Source organism: Thamnophis sirtalis, unplaced genomic scaffold (assembly GCF_051295495.1).
Source record: "Thamnophis sirtalis isolate CommonGarterSnake01/CBP01778 unplaced genomic scaffold, rThaSir2_p1.2 scaffold_1, whole genome shotgun sequence".
In the NCBI taxonomy this organism is placed as follows: Eukaryota; Metazoa; Chordata; class Lepidosauria; order Squamata; family Natricidae; genus Thamnophis; species Thamnophis sirtalis.
In genome coordinates, this window is record NW_028261381.1 from 2451824 (window position 1) to 2469676 (window position 17853).

Here is a 17853-nt window from a genome sequence, read left to right on the forward strand (position 1 = left end):
TGGGCGGCAAGCCACTCCCATCCGGTCACATGGGTGGCAAGCCACTCCCACAAAGGAGGCCACACCCACAGAGTAGGTTCGAGCAATTTTTGAAACCCACCACTGAGGGGAGGGGAGGAGAGTAAGTGCACTGAAAAAGCCAAGGGAAAATAAAGGGGAAAAGGCTTCTGGGAAAATAAAGCAAAGCTGCAGAAATAATTGCCTCCCGTCTTTTATGCCCTATCTGTGATTTTTTGCACCCTTCAGTACAACAGAATAAATACAAGGTGGAACCAAGATTGATTTTCACTGTTAGATGTTACTTAGATCTTGGAGTTCGGCTATGGAAAGTAATCTCTTTGGTAAATAGTATCCTCCATCCATTTTAATGCATTTGTGGGCCCACAGCACTTCTTTAAAAGAGAAAGCAGGATGATACATGGTTTAAGGAACACTGGCAAGTATGTGACTTTGTTATTTAAAATTAGGACACGGCTGAGCTGTTTTTCGAAGATGTCCGCTTGCCTGCCAGCGCACTCCTTGGCCAGGAGAACAAAGGCTTCTATTATCTAATGTCGGAGCTTCCCCAGGTAAGACAGGCACGGAGCCACACAGGGAGATAAAACCACACCAAAGAATAACACATTGTTTGTCATCGCCGCTATCTGCCAGCAACAGATTATACTGGATGACATTTGAGCTTCTGTGGAAGGTGTTGATAGCTACCTACTTACTGATTTGAGGGTGGGAATCTTGCACCCAGAATTGCGTCGTTATTTTCTCTTTCAAGGCTTGAGCTTTTATATAACATGTTGTAATACGGGAGGAAAAGATTGGGGGAAAATATACTTAGTGATGTTTACATTTTAATATTAAAATATATAGTAACGGTTCTGATTCCTATTCTATATCTGTTGTACAGAGACTTGTAGAAGCAAAACCTTTTTTGCTTCCTCCTATATGTCTTTTCCTCTATTTCTGTGAATAGCAATAGAAAGCCTTGGTGCTCTCTTTGTGGACTTCAGTAATAGAAACATGATACCTGTGTAATATCAGGAAAAGCTACCTCCCTGTCACTAGCTTTCAAAGAGGAGGAAATTGAAGATTTAAGAGTCTGCGGTTGAGCCTGTTTTGAGTTCAATACCAAGTTGTTGAAAACAGTTAAAAAAGGGACCTTTTCTCTCGGCGTCCACAAAATAGAATTAATTCTTCAAAATATTTCATTTTGCTCGGTTCTATTTAGGTAGGCATTTGTCTCTATGTTCTGTTTTGGTTTTCCCGTCTCATAATTTTTTGCATGGGAGGGGTATAATATAGGTAATCCTCGGGTTACAAGCATTCCCTTAGCAAACGTTTGAAGTTACATGACAAATCCTGAAATTACGAATCTTGCAGTTGTTTGCCCTTACGAACAACCCCAGACACTCTGCAATATTCATCCTGGCCTACTGCAGGCCAAAATGGAGCTCCCGGGGGTGGATCTGCCCCTCCAATACTCCGTTCGAGCCTCTGTGGGCCTCCTCCAGCCTATTGCAGGCTGAAATGAATCTTGCAGCGTATATAGGTCTAAACAACGTTGATTTAGACCTATATACATCTTTATAAACCAGAAATTTTTTTAAAGCCAGAGATACAAAGACAAGGAGGGGGTATTTAAAAGAAGAGTGTATAGAGAAATAATGATATTTTTTTCCATTTAATAATGAACATGTTTGAGAATTTCCTTTCCCCCCTTATCTCTTAAGGAAAGGCTCTTGATCGGTGATATTGCGATTGCTAGCTGTGAATTCATGTTTGAAGAAACAAGAAACTATGTTAAACAACGAAAAGCTTTTGGGAAAACAATTTCACATTTACAGGTGAGAACTTGAGAATATTTGCTTCCTCAGTAATACTTTTTAATTTGAAATACTTTTTGTTTTGTTTTTCGATTTGGGGTGCCATACCTGGTTGCCTGGTCATCTAATGAACAATCAACATCCAGAAATCTTTCTTTTGATTTCTAGATAAGGGCCGCTATTTGTCCTTATGTTTTTAGGACTCCTGGGGATTTTTGTTGTTCCACGTATGCAGATTATATCCAGCTTTTTGTTCTTTTAGAAAGTGACCTGAAGACTTTCTGAAGTTTCTCAGTTTATCACTTAAAAACAGAAATAGCCCTATGAAGGGCATTGTTATATCTGATCCTTATTCATTAGGCTAACAGTTAAAAAAATAAATAGATTTTTGATACTTTGAAAGACAGTTGAAAGCCATAATTATATTTTTCTTTGCAAGCATGTCCTGGTGCTGAGGGTGGAATTCTATGCTTATAATTCTGCATAATAAAATTTTCATTTCTAGATTTCTTAGGGATGGGGAAAAGACTTTAAGCCAGTTTATAATATCAATATGTGTGTGGACTTCCTTTTTTCTTCTTCTTCAAATTCCTGACTTGGAAAAGCAGAAGAAATTCAATTTCAGAAATAATTAGTAGTTTTCAGACACTCCTGGGGTGTTCTTTGGGGAAATGAATATGGGAGGCAGCTGCACTTTGCTTTGAAACATGCTCAGTAAAAATATTTTTCAAAAGAAAAATGGATTACCACTTTTTGGTGAACTCGCTGGAGGAAAGAATGCATATTAAATAGGGAATAGTTTGGGAGGCAATGAGAATTGCTGGTCAGGACAACTTGGGGGAGGAGATGGGACTGAGCAGAGAGACACGTGAGAACACAATGCTAGAAGGAAGTTGGATGGCAGATAAAAGTAGAGATAGGGGTAAAAATTAACTGCATAAAATTGCTCTTCATATGAAATTAATTATGAGTATAATAGGAAAAAAGAAAAATAACATTGATGTTCTTTCTAGGTACAAAGCCGACGTACTGTCAAGATTAATTAGATCTAAAATGCTTCTGTTCATGATCACCTTTACTGATCTGGTTAAAATTTACAGTTATAAAAGTTTTGTGTTGTTAAACTGAAGTTTAAACTAGGGTTTTGAAAAAGATGCATTATTATTATTATTACCATTGGTGATAGTGAACAATACAACATTCTTCACAGAGATAACATCCTTTCGCAGTCTAATATATAATTAATACTGTAACTAGTAAAGTCAGAAAGAATTGCGGTGGGGTTCCAGTCCCCACAAAATACAGGTAGTTCTTGACTTAATCCATTCATTGAGTGACCGATCAAAGTCACAATGGCACTAAAAAAAGTGACTTGTGAGACTGTTTTTCACATGACCTTTGCAAGCATTTCCATGGTCACTTGCTCAAAATTCAAATGCTTGGCTACTGGCATGTATTTATGACAGGCAAAGTCAATGGGGAAGCCAGATGTATTACTAATTTAACAAGAGCCGAGGTGGCGCAGTGGTTAGGGTGCAGTACTGCAGGCCACTTTAGCTGACTGTGATCTGCAGTTCGGCGGTTCAAATCTCACCGGCTCAAGGTCGACTCAGCCTTCCATCCTTCCGAGGTGGGTGAAATGAGGACCCGGACTGTGGGGGCAATATGCTGACTCTGTAAACCGCTTAGAGAGGGCTGAAAGCCCTATGAAGCGGCATATAAGTCTAATAAATAAATAAATAAATAAATAAATAAATAAATAAACAAACAAACAAACAACTGCAGTGATTCACTTAATACAAGAAAGATTGTAAAATAGGCCAAACCCACTTAACTGTCGTGCTTAGCAATTAACATTTGAGGACTACCTCTAAATATTAAGGCTTTAAAAAAAATTTTTTTTTACATCGTTTTAATGTGATTAAAGTGTTCGTATGCTTTAGGCCAGTAAATACATTGTAAATTTTGAGGAATTTCTATGGACACTGTCTTTGGACATAAAAGAGTATTTTGCAAAATATTGCCAACTATTATGGAGATATAATTGGGAAGTTCATAATGTGTTGCAAGTATTGAAAGATAACACCTTGTATCTTTTCTTTTCCAATTGGAAGACTGTGCAACACAAGTTAGCAGAATTGAAAACACAGATTTGTGTAAGTCGGACATTTTTGGATAATTGTATTGATCTTCATTCACGGAAATGCCTGGATTCTGCTACTGCTTCAATGGCTAAATACTGGTATGTCTAGTAAGAACTTAATGTCATATATATTTGTTCTAAATCCGAATAGTGACAAAAATATAATCTTATATTGTAGTCAAGAATTGTAGGGACAACCTCCAGCTGACGTCATGGCGAGATTGGGCGTGAGGAGTGGGTCTCTGCGCTCCCGCACTGAGTTCTCCCCATTGGAGGGCTCTGAAAGGAGCTAAAGCCACCCTGTAGGGGTGGTGAAGAAAAGAGGGGTGCCCTGCAGGTTGTGGAGAGAGCAATTCTCCTGCTTGACCCAGGGTTTTTTCCCTCTCATCCATGACACGGAGAAGAGGCAGCCATCATGACTGCCACGAAGCTGGGAGGCTGAGACAACAAAGAAATGTGCAGGAGCGGTGTAGATAAACAGTGATTGGAGCTGGGTGATTAATTAATCCAATTAATCAGTGGAACAACTTGCCACCAGAAGTTATAAATGCTCCAATACTGGAAGTTTTTAAGAAGAGATTGGATAACGATTTGTCTGAAGTGGTGTAGGGTTTCCTGCCTAAGCAGGGGGTTGGACTAGAAGACCTCCAAAGCTCCTTTCCAACTCTGTTAATTCTATTCTATTTCAAATATTGGAACAGTGCTATTTTATTGTGAGTTGGACTAGGGAGAAATTTCCTAAGGGTGAGGCCAATCAAGTTGACCATGCCCACCCAGTCACATGACCAAGCCACACCCACCAAGCCACACCCACAGAACCAGTAGGGAAAATTTTTGGATTTCACCACTGCATCAGAGCATCTCTAATAGATGATCAGTCAGCCTCTGTAGAAAAACTCTAGTGAATGAGTAATCCCTTCAACTTGTCCATTGAAGAAATTCTTTCCAATGTCTAGTGTGAAACTCCTTGTTTTTTAACCATTGGTTCTAGTCTTGCCCACTGGAGCAATGAAACAGAAGTCCATTCCAATGGTGGGATTCCAATTTTTTTATACTACTGGTTCTGTGGGCGTGGCTTGATGGGCGTGACTTAGTGAGCGTGGCAGGGGAAGGATACTGTAAAATCTCCATTCCCTCCCCAGTCCAGGGGAAGGTCACTGCAAAATCCCTATTCTCTCCCGATCAGCTGGGACTTGGGAGACAGAAAATAGATGGGGGTGGGGCCAGCCAGAGGTGGCATTTATTGGTTCTCCGAACTACTCAAAGTTTCCGCTACCGGTTCTCCAGAACTGGTCCAGAACCTGCTGAATGCACCTCTGGTCCAGAACCTGCTGAATGGACCTGTGGTCCATTCCATTTTCTGTATGTTGATACTTCAGATATTTGAAGATTGCTTTCGTATCTCCCTTGGCTGTCTTTTCTATAGGTAAAACATATCCAGATTATTGAACTGTTTCTCAGTTTGATGTCCAGATTTTTACCTTGTTGATAGCCCTCCTCTGAACCTGTCCCGATTTATCATTGTCCCTTTTAAATTATGGCATTCAGACCTGCACTCAGTATTATTCCAAATGACTTGGATAAGGGCAGATGATCAAACGTTTCTTGGATTCATTATTAAACGAATGAAGTAAATAGTTGTTTAACAATATATTAAATACAAAGAATATTCTATATATTTGTATGTATTACATACGCACACACACACTCGCACACGTACACATGTAGAATTTTTCTTAAATCTGACCGGGAAAAGCAGTCCATTGTTACATAAAACAGTTTTACGTAGATTCCTTACAATTCTGTTTTTCATTAGCCAGAAACAGCTCTTGGGATTTTTTGCTGTTACATATTAACACATGTTTCACCCAAATGAACACATCCAAAGGAATGCTGTGTACTGATACCAGATTAAATTAACTGCAAGGGTAAAAGAAGTAAGATACAGGTAGTTCTTGATTCACAACAGTTCATTTAGGAACCATTCAAAGTTACAACAGCACTAAAAAAAGGGGGGACTTATGGCTAATGTTCATACTTATGACTGTTGCAGCGTCCCCATGGTCATGTGACCAAAACTCGGATGCTTGCCAATTGGTTCATGTTTATGACAATTGCAGTGGGGTGACGTGATCACCCCACTGCAATTGAAGAGCCGCAGTGGTTAGGGTGCAGTACTGCAGGCCACTTCAGCTGACTTTGATCTGCAGTTCAGCGGTTCAAATCTCACCGGCTCAAAGTCGACTCAGCCTTCATGGTATTGGACCTGGGTACTTGAGAGACCGCCTGCTGCCAATTACCTCCCAAAGACTCATTAGATCGCACAGGGTCGGCCTCCTCTGGGTTCCATCCACCAGCCAATGCCATCTGGCTACGACCCGGGGGAGGGCCTTCTCTGTTGCAGCTCCGGCCCTTTGGAACGAACTCCTCGCAGAAATTCGGACCCTCACCTCTCTCCAGGCCTTCCGAAAAGCCGTCAAAACCTGGCTGTGTCGGCAGGCCTGGGGTTGATGTGCTCCCTTCCCCTCTCGACAGGTGTGGTTGTTGGCCATTTTAAATGTCTGTCTTGTATTTGTATGTTCCCCTTCCCGTTTGAGTTGTTCGCCACCCTGAGTCCCTTTAGGGAATAGGGCGGCATATAAATAAAATAAAACTTCAGACTCAGCCTTCCATCCTTCCGAGGTGGGTGAAATGAGGACCCAGACTGGGGGCAAGTTGCTGACTCAATTTGCTAAAAAAAAATTGTAAACCACTTAAAAAGGGCTGAAAGCTCTATGAAGCGGTATAGAAGTCTAATAAATAAATAAATAAATAAATAAATAAATAATCACCTTTTGCAGCCTTCTGACAAGCGAAGTCAACGGGAAAATCACTTTCACTTAACAACTGTGTTACCCACATAACAATTACAGTGATTCATTTAACAACCGTGGCAAGCAAGGTCATAAAATGGAACAAGATTCACTTAACAAATGTCTCGCTTAACAGCAGAAATTTTGGGCTCTATCATGGTTGTAAGTCAAGGACTACCTGTATAAAACTAGGAGAAAGAGCAGAGCACATTTTTTTTGAAATGTTTTTCTTTTATGAAAATTAGTAAAATAAGATCCACATGAGAAATATCCAGTAATATAAAGTAATATTGGACTGAAAAAGCAATTATATTTAGCTTTAATTTTTAAAAAACCATGCATCTATTTGCAGTTGTACATACTTATTTAGTAGCATTTCCAGCAATGTGCAGAATGCTTGTTTATGCTTGTACCTAGATACATATTTGGGGTATTGCCATTCATGATATGCTTATCTTGCTCCCCAATGTAATCTTTAAAGTATCTTTCTTAAAGTTGTTTCTCTTTTACGTAATTGAATTTGATTTTAGCTATATTCATATAGTGCTGTGGAGATTTCATTACTGAGTAGAAAATTCTCTTCGGTACAGATAATTTTTTTTCCATACTTTAAACTGATGTAGAAAACATTTTCAGTAAGAGATAAACCATTAAATTGTTTGTATTGAACATTTCTGCACAACGAACATCTTGTTAAATTTAAACCTACATTTTAAAACTATTTTGTTCAATTGCCATGGCCAAAACGAGATTTTGAATTGCATATAAATTATTGCGTGATTGCTTAGATATATTTGCTAGCTGCTAAAACTTCTCGTGTGTTTTTGTAAAAACAATGCAGCTAGATTAATAGAAGTGATAATTTCAACTAGTTTTTTTGAATATAACAGTGTTTCTCAACCTTGGCAACTTGAAGATGTCCGGACTTCAACTCCCAGAATTCCCCAGCCAGCATCCGCGGATGCTGGCTGGGGAATTCTGGGAATTGAAGTCCGGACATCTTCAAGTGGCCAAGGTTGAGAAACACTGGAATATAACAATTCAAGTAGTTTTGAAACAAACTTATCTATGCTTTAAGGGCTTCTGATCTTCAAAACAACGTCGCTACTCAGTGTGTGCAGCTTCATGGAGGATGGGGATATATGTGGGAGTACCCAATTGCAAAGTAAGTTACTCTTTTTTCTTTTGTTAGTAATGCAGTTTAGTTGAACAAACCGAAGATAAATCCTTTACTTTTCCAATCAGCTTATCTCATACAGTGTGAGGAGTAAGCTCAGGTTTTTATTAGTGATAAATTTTCCAGTGGTAGGTTCCCTTTATATACAACTTTATGGCCCCTTTGTTACTTTCAACTTTTAAGTTTACGTCTATTTTAATTTTATTTTATATCAACTACTTTAAGTAGTTCTTTAACATCTGTATTATATTGGGTCCTATAGTTAAATATTGTAGATTTCTTGGGATCAGTAGAATTTGGGGTCTTGTGGATTACCATCAGAAAATACCTGATCTGGGAAATGTGCCGATTTACAAAATTATTCCTGTAGTTCGTGTGATCAGTTATAACAAGAGCCGAGGTGGTGCAGTGGTTAGGGTGCAGTACTGCAGGCCACTTTAGCTGACTGTGATCTGCAGTTCAGCGGTTCTAATCTCACCGGCTCAAGGTTGACTCAGCCTTCCATCCCTCCGAGGTGGGTGAAATGAGGACCCAGACTGTGGGGGCGATATGCTGACTCTGTAAACCGCTTAGAGAGGGCTGAAAGCCCTATGAAGCGGTATATAAGTCTAACTGCTATTGCTATTGCTATAACATCCATTTTAAAAAAAGGCAAACTGGTTGAATCTCTTTGCAGACCCAGAAAAACAGCATTTTCCCTGCTTTTCCTTCCCAGCCTTGACATTTGACAGAAAAGAGAGATTATTGTATATGTTTTATTATTATTTGAAAAGAAAGTTCAACTATTTAATGTTGTTGGTGGTATGATAAGGAGCATATACATATTTTAAATACATGAATACCTTTTTCATACCACCTGCTTTAGCTTGGCTTGTCATTTCTTTGATTTTCACGTCTGATTGCAAGTCATCCTCACAATTATCTTTGTCTTTTCACCATTAGCTATTTTGTTACAACTATTTTTCTTTCTTTTTCCTCCTCTTCATCCAGTTTTCTCCATGTTGTCTTTTTACTAAGCAGCGAATGTGAATCATACCTCTTTTCTTTTTCCTCCATTCTGAGCTTTAACAATTATACTTCTCATTCTTATTCCCAAGCTTTGGGTTGTATATGTCTTAGAAACATTCTGGAAAACAAGGTTGGAGAAACTTAAAATTTGCATTTCACATTATCTCAAAAGCTACAAATCACCATTAACAACAAGGTCATTGTTAAGAATATACATTATCTTGGTAGGAAAAGGTATATCCTGTGACATAGATATTTATATTTATTATTATTGGCATGCTTATTTCATATACTTCCATATCTTTCCTCCCCCCAGATCTTTTGTGGATTCTCGTGTTCAGCCAATTTATGGTGGTACCAATGAAATAATGAAAGAGCTCATTGCAAGAGATATTGTAAGCAACAATTAGATGCAGTTCCATTGTACCTGATAGAAAATTAAATTTCACAAAGACAAAATCCCAACAACTGAAGAAATGGAATAATCTTTTAAAAGTTGTAAAATAATAACAAAAAACTGTTTCTCAGGTTGACCTTTAATGTTCAGTATTAACTCACTGTCTTTGATGATATAAATTCTCATTAAACAATGCAAGACACTGTTGAATTTTTAACAATTCTCAAACTTCTGAAGTCATCCTGGATGCAATGTACTGTGACTCTACATTCAAGAATTAACACATTTATTAGAGAAATGTTGAGTGCCAAAGGAAAGGCCAACTCTAGAAACTTACACAATGAATGTTTTCAAAATAATGGAATGTGAATCTAATATATTTTCTTTTTTCTTTTTAAAATATTACATATAATATAATCTTAAATTTATTTCTGAACTTATACAAAATATAATTATAGATCTATTGATGAAGCAAAAAATATTGCATTTTTTTTCCAGTAGCCAGAATGTGCTGCTGATTCATAATCAGCTGGCAATCAACTTCAATTCTAATACTCTTTTTCACAAGTACAGTACTATTACCAAATCAGGTATTCCTGTGTACTGCTGGTATATCCAAATAGTTGATTTTTATTTTGTAAGTGAAGCACTTTGAATTCATTCTGTTATTTGTATTCTATTAGGATCATTTTATATTTTATCTTAGTATTCTTAGTATTAGTTATATTACAGCAATTTATAATTATATTAATAATTAAGTGTAAGATGATATATGAGGCAAAAAATTTATAGTTACGCTGACGGAATCCAAAGTCAGTACCAAGAAAAATGTATTGTATTTTCACAACTGTCCAGCTAGGAATCATTACGAAAAGAACTGAAAATAAACCTGCCAAAATTCTAATCTTTGTACAAATGTATGATGTGGGTGAATATGGAATGTTATGTACCGTGTTTCCCCGAAAATAAGACATGGTCTTATAAGATAAGACATGGTCTTATTTTCGTTTGACACACAAAATATGGCTTGGGCCTTATTATCAGGGGAGGGCTTATTGTTTTGGGGTTGCCGGGCGGCTGCTCTCTTGCGAGTGGGCTCCCGAAGAGCCAGGCACAGCCTCAGGGTTGAACGGCTGTGTTGCGCTGTCGCGGCAGCACTACATAGCAGCCATGAGGTGACCACGCTCACGAGCAGCGGCCCGGCAACCCCCTTTTCCAGCCGGGCACAACTTCATTCACTGACTTAAGGGTATTGCCAAGCTGCGAGAGCACCTGTTTACAGCCCTCCAGCTCCCTCATCTTGGCATCTTCGGAATGCCCCTAGGTCAGTGAATGGGGCTCTGCATGGCTGGAGAGCGGGGTCGCCGGGCGGCTGCTTGTGAGTGTGGTCACCTCATGGCTGCTGTGACAGAGCAACACAGCCGTTCGACCTTGAGGCTGCACCTGGCTCTTCGGGAGCCAGCTCACAAGAGAGCAGCTGCCCGGTAACCCCCCTCTCCAGCTTGTCTCAGCGCCGCTCACTGACCTAGCGGTATCCCGAAGGGGCCAAGCAACACGAGCCTTTGCCCTCCACCTCATTCCCGCAGCTTTGCGCCTTCGGGATACTGCTAGGTCATTGAGTGGCGCTCCGCCTGGCCAGAGGGGGTGTTTGTCCAGGGGGGCTTATTCTCAGGGGAGGGCTTACATTTTTGCCCACCCAAAAAATGTGGCATGGCCTTATTATCAGGACATGTTGTATTTTCGGGGAAACATGGTAGAGTTCTAGTGTCCAGATTTGAAAAATAAGTTATAATAAAGGTAGAAAAGATTTAGATTTAGAGGAGTATAAAGTAAATGATTGGGGGGCTGGGTTTCAGAATCTTTATAAGAACATGCTAGAATGTTTATTAATCTTTAGTTGGACAGAGGACACTTCAATTTAAAAAACCTCATCATTCTTTTTTTAAAAAAACCTAACAAATAGAATAACAGAGTTGGAAGGGAATTCTTCCAGTTCAACCCCCTGCCCAGGCAGGAAACCCTATACCTGTGATGGCGAACCTATGGCACACATGCCACAGGTGGCACGCCAGAGGTGGGTTCCTACCAGTTCGCACCTATTCGGTAGAACCGGTTCGTCAAATCTACCGAACCGGTTAGAAGAGGTTCCACCAGTGGACCCGGAAAGCAGGCCACACCTACAGAAGAGCTTCCCAAATTTTTTGAAACCCACCACTGGTCCTTGGATATGATTATTCTACACTATCATGCTCATTTTTATAAAACTCAGGGCCTCCGGGAAAGGTAAGGATGACTACTGTGTTTGTGGTGCAATCAGAACATTGCGTGTGTTGAAGTTGTTTTAATGCAAACCAAAGATGCCTTTTAAAAAACAAGTTTACATCCTATTCTTATGCATGCCAGTGCTGTGTGTGAGGTAATTTAAGGTGGTTCTGACAAGTGTCATTGGCATCTTCATATCCGGTCACATGGGCGACAAGCCACTCCCACAAAGGAGGCCACACCCACAGAGTAGGTTCGAACAATTTTTGAAACCCACCACTGTGGCACGCCATTTGTTAAGGCATGCAAGGCGTTGCCCTGTTAGCTGCAGTGCGCAAGCGCATGCTGGCCAGCTGACTTCAACCTTCTTTTGAGGCCATTTTTGGCCCTCTAGAGGCTTCCTTGAAGCCTGCAGAGCGCGAAAAACCGGCCCTATGGGCAAACTGGAAGTTCAGGAACGAACTTCCAGTTTGCTCATAGAGCCGTTTTTCGCCATCCGGAGCCTTCCCCGAAGGCTCTGGAGAGCAAAAACCGGCCCTACCAGCAAACAGGAAGTGACTTTTCCGGTTTGGCCGTAAGGCTGTTTTTCGCCCTCCAGAGCCTACAGGGGTGCTCCGGCCTAATCTTGAAAACAGTGTCACTTCCCACTTGCAGATAACATGCCTCCCAACAGATATTGGAAAGGAAAATTGGTTCTCCATTGTTTGGTATTTTAGTTGTTTAGGATTTATCAAAGATAATATGTAGAATCCAGACCTTAAATACTCTGGAATGCAATTCATTTCAGTCTAATAAAAAAAATAATAAAGTAGTATTTCCTGCTTCGGTCAGTCTTGGATGTCAATCCTACCCCTTTCATAATTTCCTGTTGGAACAAACATTTTGAAGGACGGGGAGACTGAAAAAAATAGGAGTTGAGTAATCTTGTATTTTATTACGATAGCAGTTTATTGTCTTCCCTGAGTAGTGGTATACAGATTCCTTTTATTCTGAACATACAGTATCCAAAGGCGGCATTTTTATTAGGTTTAGCGTTTATTTTTAACCTTGGCTAAGTCATACCGTGTTTCCCTGAAAATAAGACTGTCATATGTATGTATGTGTGTGTGTGTGTGTGTGTGTGTGTGTGTGTGTGTGTGTGTATGTTGTATTTGAGCTGATAAATAAACGTTAAATACAACACAAATCTAACAAAGGCAACAGTAAAAATATTGGGTTTCTGTCTGGATGGTCTCTTGTGACAAGCCAATAGACAGAGAAAGGAAGCAGTATGCCTCCTCCCATATTTGGGCATACCAGGGGTTGTGACACTATATATATATATATATATTTGCCACCAAAAAAGGCACCAGGTCTTATTTCCGGAGGAGGGGGTATTGTCTACTGACTCCCCTCACTTGCGTGCATTGCCCCCGGCTTCGTTTTTGCTGTCAGAGGCCTTCAGGAACTTCTTCTGAGGCTGGCAAGGCTTTCCTGAGGGTCTCTGCAGCCGATAAAAGAGCTCCGGGTCGATCCCGTTATTGGCTACAGAGGCCTTTAGGAAAACCTTACAGGCCTTGCCGGCTGCAGAAGGAATGGGCTGGCAAGGCAGGTGTTGGGGTGTGCCAGGCCTGGCTACAACTGTCCAAAAGTAGCAATAGCAGTTAGACTTATATACCGCTTCATAGGGCTTTCAGCCCTCTCTAAGCGGTTTACAGAGTCAGCATATCGCCCCCAACAACAATCCGGCTCCTCATTTCACCCACCTCGGAAGGATGGAAGGCTGAGTCAACCCTGAGCCTTGGATGGATAGATAATAGATAAGATAGATAAAGAAGATAGATAGATAGATAGATAGATAGATAGATAGATAGATAGATAGATAGATAGATAGATAGATAGATGATAGATAGATAGATAGATAGATGATAGATAGCAATAGCAATAGCAGATTTTTATATACCACTTCATAGGGCTTTCAGCCCTCTCTAAGCGGTTTACAGAGTCAGCATATTGCCCCCCCAGTCTGGGTCCTCATTTCACCCACCTCGGAAGGATGGAAGGCTGAGTCAACCTTGAGCCGGTGAGATTTGAACCGCCGAACTGCAGCTAACAGTCAGCCGAAGTGGCCTGCAGTACTGCACTCTAACCACTGCGCCACCTCAGCTTATTCTCTCTTGCTTTCCTGTTCTCTGCGCTCCAAAGAAAATTGCCAAGTTGGGAAAGTTTCATAAGAACCACGCCTAATAGTTGTTTTCTGAAAATATACCAGGATAGCTAAAACCACGCAAAAAAAATTCATGCCTCTTTGAAACGCATCATACACGCTCGCATTGGCACTTAAAAGACCACATTTAATGTGGCATAAGATTCCCACAATAATGGGTTTTTTTTCAGATTTTAAAATGCCCCAGGCTTTCAGTGAAAATTTTTGTTAATGTTTCCTAATACTATCCCTACAATTCTGCAATTATTTCTTCTGCATCAGCAAGGAACCACCATGTCACCTCTCTCTATTTGATCAAATAGCTGGGATGCTCTATTCTTTATAGGTTAAGGACCAAGTACTCTATAACAGGAGTCTCCAACCTTGTGAACTTTAAGACTGGCGGACTTCAACTCCCAGAATTCCCCAGCCAACAAGTCTTAAAGTTCACAAGGTTGGAGACCCTTGCTCTATAAGAACACTGCATCTAGAAGTAGCAATAGCAATAGCAGTATAGACTTATATAGGGCTTTCATAGGGCTTTCAGCCCTCTCTAAGCGGTTTACAGAGTCAGCATATTGCCCCCAACAACAATCCGGGTCCTCATTTTACCCACCTCGGAATAGCAATAGCAATAGCAGTTAGACTTATATACCGCTTCATAGGGCTTTCAGCCCTCTCTAAGCGGTTTACAGAGTCAGCATATTGCCCCCAACAACAATCCGGGTCCTCATTTTACCCACCTTGGAAGGCTGGAAGGCTGAGTCAACCTTTGAGCCGGTGAGATTTGAACAGCCGAACTGTAGAACTGCAGTCAGCTGAAGTAGCCCGCAGTGTTGCATTTAACCACTGCGCCACCTCGGCTCTATGATGGTGAAATGATGGTGGTGCAATCTGGGTGCTCCAGAAGAGCAGATTGTTATCAAAGCTGTTGATTAAAAAATGTCGGGCATTTGGAGGAGACTACAGATGAAATGAACACAATGACAAATACCATTCTTTGGAGCTCCCGGGAGTATGAAAGAGAGTGTCACCAAGATCTACTGGATTTGACTGAGAAGACAAGACACCTAGACTGAAGAATGCTTTGGGGTTGGAACTTCCCATCGCATCATTGCTGCCTCAAGACTTGGTGGAAACACAGACTTATTCAAGCACCTTCTTATCTTCTTTTGATGCTTGCTATCCATCTTTTCATTGTTGTTCTGATTACCATGATCATTTAGTTAACCTTTTTCAAGGAAATCATTCTAGGTCCATGCCACCTGGGGTAACAACTGCCCTCTTTTGATTCCTTCGCACACATCTGCCAGTGTGCACCAGGATTGCTCCAGACAAATGAAATCTTATCTAGCCCGTTTCATTAATAGCATTCCTTTATAATTCTGAAAATAATAATAATGATGAGGCCCTTATAACAGCTGCCGCACATTTCTTTTAAAAATAAAACAAGAAATATTATGTAATGGGAACTTTCCCAAAATCAACCAGCTAATTGATTAGCCAATTGAAATTGAAGAGCCGAGGTGGCGCAGTGGTTAAATGCAGCACTGCAGGCTACTTCAGCTGACTACAGTTCTGCAGTTCGGCTGTTCAAATCTCACCGGCTCAAGGTTGACTCAGCCTTCCATCCTTCCGAGGTGGGTAAAATGAGGACCCGGATTGTTGTTGGGGGCAACATGCTGACTCTGTAAACCGCTTAGAGAGGGCTGAAAGCCCCATGAAGCGGTATATAAGCCTAACTGCTATTGCTATAATTCTGCATTGCACAGTAAGAGTCACTTGAAGTCTTTATGTAGAACAATAAAACACCTGCAAACAGAAAAAAAGGGCACGGAGTTTTGATCACTATTAACCCCTCCAGCCTTTTGAAGGAGCCAGAAGTCTTCAGCCAGTTAGCATTTAAGGATGCCCTTAACTGTACACGGCGGAAAAGCAACGGATCGACGATGCTGCTGCCTCCACCTCGTGCTTGGCATTCATTCGGCTACGATGTTAAGCGCTTTAACGGTGCTTAATGCACGAATGCGCAACAATGAGAACCGAGAAGGGAGCAGCTGGACGGGACGAAGCTCAAGTTCAAAACTGACTCCACAAAGACATCGGCTGAGTTCCCAGAATCCTGCAGGGTTCTAATTTGCATGGCGCCGCCCACCTTAGCTTCCCATTGGCTGGCGTGGGCGGCCGAGTCCGAGCAAGGGCCTCGGTTGCCCCGCCCAAACTCCCGCCCGCTCCCTGATGTGCTTTGCGCTGCTGAGGCAACTTGAGCGGAGCGGCTGTTGAGGGGAGGGGGGGGAGCGGGAGTCGAGCGGAGTCGCCGAGCGGGACGGGGAGGGACGAGGGAGGCGCCGCTGCTTTCGTGGTTTTTTTTGGTGAACCGGGCTCTGCGAAGCTGAGGCAACCGGAGGAGGAGAAGCAGCCCGTCAACGGACGGGGCGGATGGAGTTTGCAGGCGAGTCGGTGCTTGGGGTGAGGGGAGATGAGGCGGGGGGCTCGTCGCTTTTTCCGCTCGGGAATTTGAGAAAAGAGACGGTTGAGACTCCCCGGCGGGCGTTCTCCTTCCCCCCCTCCCGCCTTTCGCTCGAGGGGGGCGAGCGCGAGGACGAGTTCTGAGCCAGCGCCGTAACGGCACTGAAGTGAGGAGAAGGCGGTAGGGATGCGGGGGGGGGCGGGGGAGGAGGAAGGGGGCGGAGGCGGGATGGCGGAGGGCGTGGCGGCGCCCAAGGAATGTGAGGGAGGGAGGAGGGGAGGGCGGGCTCCGGTGAGGGGGGAGGAGGAGGAGGAGGGGCTGCGGGCCTCGCGCCCTGAGGGCGGGGCGCGGGGAAAGAGGCTTGGCTCGCTGGCGCGAGGGAGGGGTCCGTTTTTTTTTTCATGAGCGCGCGCATGCGCGTGCGTGCACATGCGTATGTTTAGGATGGAGGTAGTAGGAGGAGAGACTCAGGTTTTGGGAAGCATCGTTTGGCTTCGTAGTTTTTTTTAGAAGAGTTGAGTCCTGGGCGGGCTCGAACTTGATCCAGCTCTACCTTGGCTACGGGGGGCGGGGGGGAAGAGGGAAGCTTAAAAAAAAAAGCACAGAGAGAAGAGGAGAGAAAAACGTAAATAACCCTTAGTTAACGATTGATTGATTGATTGATTGTTAAAATTTATATGCCGCCCAATCCCTTCGTCTCCAATAACCCTTAGTTAACTATTTATTTATTTATTTATTTATCTATTTATGATTTATTTATTGTTAAAATTTATATGCCGCCCAATCCCTTAGTCTCCAATAACCCTTAGTTAATTATTTATTTATTTATTTATTTATTTATTTATTTATTTATGATTTATTTATTGTTAAAATTTATATGCTGCCCAATCCCTTCGTCTCCAATAACCCTTAGTTAACTATTTATTTATTTATTTATTTATGATTTATTTATTTATTTATTTATTGTTAAAATTTATATGCCACCCAATCCCAAAGGGACTCCGGGCGGCTTACAAAAGAAGAAAGAAAAGGAAAATAATAATAATAAAAAGGATAGTTGAAAAATAGACAAGACACGCATTCGTTCTAATCGGGGCTGGAGCTTAACAATGAGGTCAACAGCCCAGCTATAACAATAACAAAGATAAGTTAGAGCAGTGTTTCTCAACCTTGGCAACTTGAAGATGTCTGGACTTCAACTCAAACCGTATGCTAAGTGTATTTTAATATTCAATAGATCTGCAGTATGGAAGATAATCTTGAAAATTAAATTGGCTTAAAGTGTGTTGTGGAGGATTACGTGACAGAAAAGCTGGTTGCAGCTTTATTTTATTTGAAATAGGGTGCCCACTGGAAAGTGGCATAAGCATAGAAGTATGATTTTTAAGGATGATCTATTAAATGGGCAAGCAAGTGTTTGAGAGAACTTCTCTTAAGACAGTGTTTCTCAACCTTGGCAACTTGAAGATGTCCAGACTTTAACTCCCAGAATTCCCCAGCCAGCGAATGCTGGCTGGGGAATTCTGGGAGTTGAAGTCCGGA

General features: G+C 41.6%; 2 protein-coding genes across 2 annotated transcripts in view; both read left to right on the forward strand.

Annotated features, from left to right (window-relative positions):
- Positions 1 to 10298, forward strand: part of ACADL (acyl-CoA dehydrogenase long chain) — a 32347-nt gene extending 22049 nt beyond the window's left edge. Inside the window, exons 7-11 of the mRNA XM_087706442.1 lie at positions 468 to 569; positions 1725 to 1838; positions 3932 to 4059; positions 7891 to 7977; positions 9314 to 10298. Of these exons, the coding sequence (XP_087562568.1) occupies positions 468 to 569; positions 1725 to 1838; positions 3932 to 4059; positions 7891 to 7977; positions 9314 to 9407 (525 nt within the window). The 3' untranslated portion in view covers positions 9408 to 10298. The remainder of the gene's footprint in view (positions 1 to 467; positions 570 to 1724; positions 1839 to 3931; positions 4060 to 7890; positions 7978 to 9313) is intronic.
- A 5852-nt stretch (positions 10299 to 16150) lies between these two features.
- KANSL1L (KAT8 regulatory NSL complex subunit 1 like) overlaps positions 16151 to 17853 on the forward strand; it is a 46678-nt gene continuing 44975 nt past the window's right edge. The window contains exon 1 of the mRNA XM_087704649.1: positions 16151 to 16293. The gene's annotated coding sequence lies outside the window, so the exon portion shown is untranslated. The remainder of the gene's footprint in view (positions 16294 to 17853) is intronic.